This window comes from Perca flavescens, chromosome 5 (assembly GCF_004354835.1).
Source record: "Perca flavescens isolate YP-PL-M2 chromosome 5, PFLA_1.0, whole genome shotgun sequence".
Taxonomy (NCBI): Eukaryota; Metazoa; Chordata; class Actinopteri; order Perciformes; family Percidae; genus Perca; species Perca flavescens.
This window is the reverse complement of record NC_041335.1, coordinates 18,291,554-18,302,951: the sequence shown is the minus strand read 5'-3', so window position 1 is coordinate 18,302,951 and position 11,398 is coordinate 18,291,554. Positions and strand designations below refer to the sequence as shown.

Below are 11,398 nucleotides of genomic sequence, written 5' to 3'. Positions count from 1 at the left end.
AGGGGCGGGCTTACACCTTTCAGTGGGAATCCTCGGTTCAAAAAGCTGCCAACGTCCCCTCGTGAGAGAGTGTGGGTCTGTTTCTGCTTTCACTGTGACTCGAAACGACAAAAACCGGACCGAAATATGCTCTCCATAAACGGGACACGGGTTTATTTTCGTTGACTCATAGGAAGTTTCTAAATTTTTAACTGCGCTGAAGTTCGAGACAAACTGAAAAAGAAGAAGACACAAAACAGCAACAAGTCGTGCAGGTGGTAGACCACACGTTGACCGGGGAACCAGATCACATCCAGACCTTCTCGTCTCACCTGAGCCCAACAAGAAAGATTCAAATGTCCGTGGAGAGTTATTCGGCGCTGGATGAGTCCTCTCTCCGAGCCTTGGTGAGTAGATGATGAGATGCTCTGAACTGAAGTTACATGCTGCTAATGAAAGTGGACCGCTGTGGTGATAATGCTAACGTTACCTGTCTGGCGGACCACAGAGGATTGTAAAATATAGCCTAGCATTCAGCAGATATATGTTTATCGTCATTCTATAGTTTGCATACATAATATGAAGTTGTATCTGACGGGTTAAATCCTTTATGGGGATGAAGTCTTATAAGGAAAATAAATGGAAATGTCTCATGCTGATATATGTCTGTATTGTTACTACAGCCTATATAGGCTAACGTAGTCCACCATAACAGCTTAATTCAAGGGTAGCCAACATGTTTAACCATAATACCATTTTCATAATTTTGTTGCCAATCGCTCTGTGATAATTCATGTATGTCAGTTATATGATAATACTGGCAGGTGGTATGCACACATACTGTATGCTTGTTGTTGCTCTGTATGATAACCGTTAAATTGATTTGTCACTTTTTATATAGCTTAATGTTTGATTGCTGACAGAACAAGACATTTGAAGAGGTCACCTTGGGTTTGAGGAGTTTAAATATGCATTTTTTCACCATTATTTTGACATTTTTAATAGAATAATCAATCGACGAATTGAGAAAATAATAGGCAGGGGGATAATGAAAATAATTGTTAAAGGTTGTTTAATCGTTTTGATAATCGCTTAATTGTTTTAAGTAATTTATCAACCAAACATGCAAGGATTTGTTGTTTTATATTATTTAAAATCTCTAGGTTCTGGGCTGGTGATTGGGGGGAAAAAAATCAAATAAATAATGGAGTGATCCACGAAGAAAAAAAATATTCGTAGACATAACTGACTAGAGTAAGCATTAATGTGTGATGACACATATCAGACATATCTCTATTACAAAATAGTGTGATAAAGTAATGTTCTTTTTAAAAGGTGAGTCACAATAACATTATACGTATTGGTCATTACTATAGTAGACATTATGTCACAAGTGTGAGCAGAAAATCAGTATTGATAAAGTAAAACATGTAAAAACAGAAGACTTCTGGTTCACAGTCACACATACGTCATGCCCTAATTATTTCCTGAGGCAGAGGAAGGTGAGACACCAGGCTGTCTGACAGATATTATGACACCTGTAACACAGACACATTTACAAGGACGCATGAGTCAGCCTGTTCCTGTTTAGACACAGGTACACTGGGTTTGTCTAAATTACAGTAATACATAATGCAACGGTTCGGTACATGAAACACATGTGCAATACCGTCCTTTGGTGTGTTTTTTTTTAATTCTGGAGTAATGACTACTACGAATATATAATGACCTGGAAGTTTGTAATTAAAGTAGGGGTAAATACAGTGACGTTTTTGACCACCTCTTGTATTAATCTAGCCTACATGCGAATTTAACTCATTATTCTCACCACTTGCTTTCCCAAGACTGTGCCCTTTTAAGAAGATGCCAATCTCCGAAAAAACATTTTGATTTCTGTTCATTATAGATCAGTAAACCTGACAAGAAAAGGCTGTTTACTTTGGAACAAGGCGGGATATAAATATAATGTTTTCTTGACCTGCCTGAGATTATTTAAACTATTATTTACCTAAAGTCTGGCCAAGAGCTTTCTTCTCATTAATCTCTTAAAGCAACACTAGAGAACTTTTCCCACTTCGTTCCCCCTACAGGTTGGAAGCAGAATTGTCCCATTATGTCTCATTCGAACTACAGATCCGCTACCCGATCTGGCAAACTTGCATAGTACGGTTATAGCCGGTAGAGAGCCGCAAAGCGAATGCAGAAGTGCCGTTCACCCTGTTACGAGTTGATGAACCACTGAAACGATTTTGGAAACATTATTTTAAGTTACAAAAAGTTCTCTAGTGTTGCTTTAAAGGCCAACCTTATTTATCAAAGTTACATTATTATAATAGTGGAAGAACAGGAGTATATCAAGGAAATAATATTGCTTTCAGTATAATCATTTACTTCAAACTAGAGCATTAGTTGCTTTGATGAGTAAATTTATTTCAAAAAGGAAGGACTCACTGGTCACTACAGATTTTGACAGTGGAAAGAATGAGGACATCTCAAGCTCTTTGCTGGACCACTTTAGTTTTCTAACACTGTGTTGTAGATTTATATTTAATTGAGTTGAGCTTCAAATTTATGTATGTATGTGAGTCGGAGGACTCCCTTCCACTTTTTATCAAAGTAATATTTTATTTCTGATAAAATTATTAGAAACAAAATCGAGCTGTGTCTGAATCTTGTCGTGTGGCCTGTATCCTGCGAGAGCTCGCTGTAAAAATGTCGGCATTGTCTAAAGAGAGCTGCAGCCGCAGAATAAAACGACTATCAAGCAGATGTTGAAATTCATGGGGTTTACTTTCATCTGATGCCAACCCATTACTGAGTTAGATCTCTTATTAGCAATAGATTCATGGAGCTGAATCCCTCCGTCACATGTGACCATAAGGTCACCGAGATCCCACATTTTCACTGATGATGTTTGCGGTGACTCGAGTGTCAGGGTTTTCCACAGTGAACTCAAAGGAAACAAACTCTGATTAAACTTGTTGCTCAGACGAGAAGTTCATATGGGGATGTGATGGAATTTAAATTCAGCTCCTCAGAGACATGAATGGAGCCTTTTGTGTTTAGTTTTTATTAAATCTAGTCATTGTTGAAGAGCTGGTAAATTAAGAATAGTTTTTTAGGACTCTAGTAAAAGATGATGGACATTCAGAGATGCCCAGGCTTAATTAAACTGTTAATAAAGATGAGAGGAGGAGCTTCTCCTAAACAACAGTTGGATAACAAACACACACTCCAGGCCTGTGTTGCACTTAATGAACTAAACAGTCAGAAGGTCATATGGCAGCCTCTCTAATCCCTTCTCTACACTTCTATTCGAAGCCCAGACTGCCTTTTATATTGCTAGTTTAATCCCCTCCATGGCAACCAGGAAAAGCATTTTCTCTTTTCTCTTGGCCACCACAATTATTTAAATATCCACAAAAATAATCAGTTGGTGTCCCACTTTCTTTTGGAGAGGATGTTTGTTTCGGGTCATCTGTCTGAATGGTGCCTAAGATCTGCGGACACAAAAAGACAAAAGCAGCTGAGGCCAATCAGAGAAAAGCTCTTTCTAACCAAACCACTCCAGCCACTGTCACTTAAAAATAGATTTTATCAGCGGAGTGATTGGCAGCTCGGAGGGTGATGATTATCAGTTGTTACAACCCTGAGCCTTCTGTGTGGCAATAGCTTCCTGTGTGCATGTGACAAAGCTGCAGGACGAGCCATATCTACAGGCGCCTGTTGTTGTGGCACCTGTTCACCTGCCTACTTAGCTAAGAATAAGGTTTGATTTAAGCATCTGTCAGACACACCTAATTATCTGAAATCCCCTCAGCTGCAATGCATCATTGGAAGAGTGCAGGAAAATACCAAATGTGACATACATGCTTAGAAACGTCAATATATGTATGAAATGTTATTATTGTCTTTTACAGTTTGTGGTCTGCTTATGCATGTCTGCCTTTTCATTTCTGAATTGGCATGACTGCTTGCGGACATTTCCGTCAGTGGCGCCCGCTGGGCTGATTTCACATGCTGTATGTCTCGCATAATGATTTGTAACTTGTCTTGCCAGCCCTGTGACCGTCCTTTCTCCCTGGTGAGCAAGAAGCATTCACACATGTTTAAAATAGGGCAATTTCACTCTGTGGTCCGGCTGCAGTGATATATGGGACCCCTGGGCCTTCGTTTTATGGCTCTCTGGACCCTTTGTGCGTTGACAAGGGCTCAACGGTTACAGTCTTAGAGGAAGAATGGGTTTGTTTTGTGGACTCTCAGTAAAGTCCCTGGTTCTCCCACCCCCCGGAGACATGGTCGAAAATGTCAGACTCATCATCAGGAAAGAATAAATTGGAAAAATTATACCGCATTATATAACTTGACATTTTCAGATTTTTTTTTTTTAGTTGCCTCTTACACTTGAAGCAGGAGCCGTAGTTGTTTTAAAAATGTCTTCTTTATTTTAAATTGACACCTATAATGATAATTGAACAATTGTTTTTTCAGTCACAAAAAAACAATTGCTTTTCTAAATTGTCAATTTCTTTTTAGGCAAAAGTGCCAAACCTTTGCTGGCTTCAACTTCTAAAGTGTGAAGATTTGAGGCTTCCTTTTGGCATACATGATAGTAAACTTAATGTAGTTGGGACAGTTTGTCAGACAAAAAAGAACATTTGAAAACGTTATTTTGGGCTGAGGGAAATGTTAACAGGCACTAAAGTTATATTTCAAGAGGAGTCATAAATTGGAGGAGCATGACTATGCAAGACTTAACCTGAGTCTTGTCAACAATGATGAAAACTATTTCTCTTTCTTCAAAGAAGCTGCAGAGTGTTTCGTATACAAGCTGTTGCATGCAACAGATCTTCCTTTTGAATACAGCTCCCCCACTCCTTACTACACACAAAAGAAAAGAGTCTGTAGAGTTTTATGCTCCTGAGCCTTGATAACACCTGCTGCTTCTGGGTTTATGCTGGCAGTTGGTGGACATAACTGCCTTTTGACCTCAGTGGATGTTTACAAGGTGTTTCTCTCCCCTGAAAAAAAAGTAATTCAGGCGTAACTACAAGCACAGCGTTCACAGTGCACACCTGATTGTTTTTTTTTTTCTTCTGCTGAGTCTGTCATCATTCTCACAGGTATTTACGCCCTTCATATTGCCACAAAGCATTTCCCATATGATTATGTTTCAAAGGTGTCAGCGAGGAGGTAAGAAAGAAACGGGCTGTGAACAATTCACCATTCAGAGCAGTTTTTCCTTCAAAACTGACTTATCTACACTATTGCAGTGACAGTACTGAGTCTATCGCAACAACAAGAGCAGTTTAGTTAGAGACTGCAGACTTCAGCCTCTGACAGTGAATATCCAAAACACCACTGCCACTGGGAGCAAAGAGATAAGAAGTCACTTGTTTGTTTGATAAAACCGGAAACCTTTGTTACTGGATAGTGCTATAAATAGCCAGCCATGGTTGGCTCTGAAAGGATGAGAAAAGAAAAGCAGTGAACTTTGAGATGATCTGCATATCCACCAAAGTCTATTTTTGGTCTGTGGCCTTTAAGTAGTTTGTTGCTGTGGAACAATAATTCTGACAAGTGGAGCACGCGTTAAGATGTATTTCAGCAAATATTTGCTCCATGTTTAAGGTTGAAATTGTGTGTCGTATTTCCTTATTAAAATGAAAACCTGCTATTGTTATTTCATTTTTAAATATATGCTACTTTGGAAACATAAGCTGGCATTTGAATATGAGGAGCAGTATTTCATTAATAGGTGCTGTTTTGTCATTTTAAAAAGTCATGAAAGAATAACGTGGCAGTTTAACACTTAGTAAAACAAACAAACCTTACATAGGTTGATACGGCTTGTGTCAGCGCAGTAATGTGATTACATTCTGACAGTAAGTGAATGAAATGAACAGTTTGTGACTGTTTATGAGTGTTTCAAGGTGTAAACTGTATTTGTTACTGCTTGTGCTCCTTGTAAGTATGCAGTCCTGTAGTGAGGGAATACATTGAAAATATCACAACTCATTTTTTATAATAGACAGCTGAACAAATGTGCTAATGCCCCCTTAGGCCAATGAGATGCCTAATTCTCTGCAGTTTTCTGGAAATTGATTAATTAAAGATCAAACATGTTGTGCATGACAAAGATGACCACCTACAAAGGTAACGCCCCCTGTAGGCCGCTCACTATAATTTTGATGTTGCTATGACTTTGTTGGCGCATTTCTATGTATCTTGGCACATTACCACCTCCGACTGTAGATCAACGGAATAGCAGCAGGATGTGAATCGAATTGCCCCTGCGCACGTCAAAACGCAGTCAGTGATAAGATATTGGGCATGTTGGAGAAACCGCAGAACCAGCCTGTAGTTATTGAGGGAGGCCAAAGAGTTGCAGCTTGACACCAGCTGCTACTACTGTAGAAAAGTGACCTCAATCATATGATATGATAGTAAATGAATACAGTATTGTTAAACAAACTCACCCAGCTGCTGTTTCGGTCCGTGTTGTAGTTCAGGTTTATAGACCTAGACTGATATCCTAACAGTATATTATGCCTTGATAAATGGGGCTTTATCAAGGATATTAAACGAGAGGTGGGCCAATTGTTGTGCGCATCAGATATAGACCAGACTGTCAGAGCTGCTCTGGTGTTTTTGTCTGTGTGGTAAGTGATCCAGCAGAAAGGTGTTTATCACTGAGCTCCATCTGTCTGGATTGTCATAATGCCATAAGCAAAAGGTCTGGATAAGGGATTGAAGGTGGTCTCCTTCACTACCACCAGGCGTCTCTGGCTAGAGAAATCACTGCTAGAGTTTGAATGCTTTAGGTGCTCAGTTTTTTAGAGACCCTCAAAGCTGCTGTTTTCCAGGTGTTTTCCAGTCAGAATGAACACTTACCAGATGTGTACAATCTGCATTGTCGCTGCTGTTTCAGTGGTCTCCATGCTTATTTATAATGTCCCACTATGAGCATACTTCCTTCACTCATCAGGATTTAAAGATCAAATTCTGTGTGTTTTAATTTGTGAAAAAATATGGCACTTTAACCTGAAACTTGGTTAATGTCCACTTTGAAATAAGGAAGCTTTTTCTTTCAGGGGACGAGAACATTGTGACTTACATAATTGAAGAGATGCTATTAAAATGTCTTTGCTGTTCAGCACCCATTTGCTTTGGCCAAACACAGATTCTCACTTGTAAGATTCCACAATGTAGCTGGGCTTCGGTCCAGTTTTCATAAGTCTTTGCATTGGAATAAAGGCGTGGCTCTGCTTTATAGAGAACAAAATAGCCTACAGGAAATGGCATGCAGCACTCTGCAGGATCAAAAATGTTTTGGGTTTACTGCCAAGTCCCATTCTGAATTAAACCAATAAAAAAAGATACAGGTGTCACATTTCACAAGCTTAGGAAAGGATGGCACTTTTTACATGGGAAATAAAACAGATGAAAGAGAAATAGATAAAGAGCGAGACCAAGAGAGAAATGTAGAAACACTGGTTTTGGCCTTATCTATATTGAGTCTGGAAAGAGCCATTTCCTGAGATCTACTAGAAATCGTCCAGCGGATGTTGATGTTTTACTTTCCAGACCACTGTTGTTAATGGTGTGGCATTCTTGAGGTAATAACAGCTGATCTGTTAACATTTGTTTGGTTTTGTCTGTCAGTCACTCCCGTTGTAATAGGTACTGTGGAGTCAGCATGGCTGGCTCATATGGATCTATTAAAACAAACTGTTTGTACTCTGCAGCCTCCCAAAGTGGTTTAACCCCCCTCCTGTTTCCTCCTGCGGGACATCCCTCTCTCTTTCTAGGTCTTTCCTCATTAAACTAAAAGTGACGGTCACGCAGGGCTTCGGTTTGGCCAGTGGTGTCCCATATTTGGAAAAGATTCATCATGCTCTAGCTGCTGTTGTGACTTAGCTCTGCTCACAGCACAAGGCTGGCTGAAGTGCAGGATCCAATGCAGTCTTTCTTATTTTTAGTTATGAAGGCTCCTTCCGGCTGAAATATGTCATTCTGTATCAGATCTTCTGCTTATGACTATCGAGGATACTAACAAACTGTGGACAGCTCCCTTCCTCTGTGTTTCCTATGATTAGGTATGATCATAGACTGTTAAGTCTATTGGTATGATGAGTCAAAACCTTACACAAAGAAGCTGTGAAAAGAAAAGATCCTGGTTTGGTGGAAAATAGGTTTTGGTGTGTTTTTTGGAGCAAGCTCAACTTGGAGAACCAATGCACCAGTTGCAATACAAACATCTACTTAACATTGTCAAACAAACTCAACATTTGACCTAAGAGGTGAGAGTGAAATGCCCACAATCAAAGACCGTTGTCAAAGTGAATTGATGCTCATGTAATGTTCACACTTGGTCTGCATGTACTGTGTAGGTTTTAATAATGTATTGTACAGCTCTGGCAGTTTCTAGCAGAATAATGAGACTGCTTTTTTTTTTTTTTTTGCCTATTTTGGCCAATATTAAACCCTTTTTGATCAGGCCAGCTCCTGGGGCCGAGTTGTCCCGACCAGACTGCCTCTGATCTGGATCACTCTCTGTGACCTGACCTGCAGCTCTGAAGCGAGACCCATTCAGAGGGGACAAAAGTGTGTGTGGACAGCTGAAATTGGCCACAACCTCCTTACGGAGGCAGCCGATCCAGCAATTTGTTCTTCTGTGGACGATTATAAGAGAGTAGTTAGATATGCAACAATGCGGCAAAATTGGAAATTACTTTGAGGTCCTGCAGAAAGCTGAAAGGTCAATATTTTGCAGATAAGAACAGAGCATTGACCCCATGTGCACAATCAAGTGTGCACTTATTATCCATAAGCGTGTGGAGTCCACTGCACTAAATGTAAGACTACTGTGAGCATGAGTCAGAAACATGCACATGAGTGAGTTCAGATCTGTCTTCAGTGCATCATTACAGTCTTATAGGACATAGTTGATGCCTGTACCCCCCTTTGACCCACATGCATTCCTCCATGCGTCCATTCTTTATGCCTGCTACCTCAAGTGTAAACGGGACACTGTTTTCCCAGGTCTGCTCTGGGCCTCTGTCCTACCATCTAGTTATTAATAAAGGTTAAGCCTTCCCACACGTGCAGCCGCACTCACAAAGAGCACATTGCCACATGTGCAGTAATCTTTCTTTCTTCCTGGCTTGTATATATCACAGGTACTCCCTCTCTTTTGTGAGACAATGAAGGCTCAGTGTGCACTCTAGCACAGTGAGTTTTAACCTTGAATCTGGTTCGTTTCTTTGTTAATTTTTTATCTGAGAGGTGACTGAAACTCCCTCCTCTGAGAAACCAGGAATCCCATGCCTTGCAGGGCTTTCATGTATCCTGATTATATTCCCATTTTTGAGTGGGTGTGGTGTGCTGGCCTACTGTATGCATGCACTCCTTTTTTTTTTTTTTTTTTTTTTTTTTCCTGAGGCGGTGAGAAATGATTTATAGGCTTCCACCTGACTTTGATTGGAGTTTTGCCCCAAAGCAAGGCAATAAAGAGATTTAAGGGTGATACAAATATTTTTGAACTTTCTCACCCTTTTCAGTGTTTCTATATTGTTTTTATTTGTGTCTGTCTCAATGTCCGTACCAGTCCGGCTTCCTCAGTGGCAGCTGGTAATCCACTTCAGCTCTGCTACCAGGAGTGTCCCGTATGTCCTTATAAGGGCAAACTCACTTGTGGGTTTGACACAAGTGAGTTTAAAGCACTGATCCAATCTGCTGCCTGGCTACACTCTAACCTTCAGCCTGCTAAATAAATTATTACTGTAGCTCATTTCAGAGTACCCCCTACCTCTCAGTCATACCCATGCATGTGGACTTGCGCGCGTGCAGAAAGTATACATACTCCTTTGTGTCAGGGAATTTGACACGTCATAGTTTACAAAGTAGAAAGTGTTAAGTACAAAAACAGCAAATGAGACAAGCACATGCACACCCACCGGGAGTCAAAAGGTCGGGACTCGGCTTGAGGGGTCGTTGTGCTCCCAGCAGGGCTGGCTGGGTGGGTGTGTGTGGGAGGGTGAAGCTAGGTCTTGTCCACACAACGAGCTGTGATGTTGACCTGACCTTTGTAAACCACAGCACGCAGACTGCAGAGACACGCATAGTATGCCCGGGTATTCAAAATCTCGCAATACTCGTGTCCCAAGTGATACATAAGTTATGGTATTTATACCAAAATTATACCTTTTTTTTCTGTACCTGTTCTGAAATTGTAGCAATACAGGCAAAATATGATTCAAATACAAAAAAAAAATCTTGCCATATTCGACCACATATGAGGCTATTTCCATGTGTGTCACAATAAATGAAACCAGCCTCACAAACTAAAAAAAAATCACATTTAAATTGGTTTCATGTGTAGCAGATGAGTTCAGAGGGTGTTCCTGTCCTAAGCAGTGTGTCACCAGCTGGTCGGGATTACTGCTAAACCATGAACTCTCTAATTGGCTGTGATTAATTGAGCTGCTTCAGTCGAATGTCTTTGGATAGGTTTGAGGTTTTTTTTAAAGCATAGAAAGCTGCTGCTCGGGCAGGAAATGACCAACAGCACAGTACAAGCCTTTGCAGGCCCGCTTGTGAAACATTAAAACGTTTTTTATGTACCTTGCTTTTCACCACAGTATGATTCCTGCCAAATAAGGTAATCATTTTCTGGTTTATGTCGGTGAGTAAAAATAGTTGGGAAGACACATCTGGAAGCATTGCCTTGAAGAATTTGTCCCAGTTTGTACAGGGTTGTCTTTTCTCTCCCCACCCTGTCAGCCATAACCACCTCCTCCATCCTGTTCCTAACATTGTATATCACCGGCTGAGTCGGGTGACTCCACCGAGGCCAACAGGTGTAACAGCAGCTTCCTCAGATCGGTTGATGAGACCTCGGTTTGTACAGCAAACCGGACTGTAACATGACTTTCCTCCCCGCCATCATTAAAGGTGCTGACAGCTCGGTGACGTCTTGGCATCATTTTCAGTAAAACATATTTGTGTGTGTCCTATTTGTTATGTGTTATTTCTGACTCATACGTCTGTTAGCAGTAGAAGCATGAAAAGCTTTCTGTCTGTCTGGGTATAACGGCTGCTCTCTTGGTCACAGTGTTGTTGTTTTGAGCCACAGTGACAGTTGGTTACCCAGAGGTCTGTGGCTTGGTTTGAAAATTGCCTTTGGGGACGGTCAATGGTGTAAGGTGCTGTCACTGTGTAACTGCATTGATTTCATTTTTTTTCCTCCCCCTCTCCGCTCCCACTGACACAGTTGACTCTCTGTAAAGACCACTGTCTTTAACGGTCATGCTGTTTTCCTTGGCAGGCACCCAAGTTTAAGGTGTGTTTTATTAGCTTGGGTTACGCCCACTCATTACCTTCCTGTACAGGGAAGTTATTGGTTGACTTTTTCTTT

At 40.7% G+C, this 11,398-nt stretch overlaps 1 protein-coding gene across 4 annotated transcripts in view; it reads left to right on the top strand.

The window, feature by feature from the left end:
• The window catches only part of smtnb (smoothelin b), a 52,196-nt gene continuing 40,798 nt past the window's right edge, over nucleotides 1–11,398 (top strand). For all 4 annotated transcript variants that reach the window (XM_028577948.1, XM_028577946.1, XM_028577949.1 and 1 more), the window contains exon 1: nucleotides 1–386. In XM_028577948.1, coding sequence (XP_028433749.1) covers nucleotides 336–386 — 51 coding nt within the window. In that variant the 5' untranslated portion in view covers nucleotides 1–335. The remainder of the gene's footprint in view (nucleotides 387–11,398) is intronic.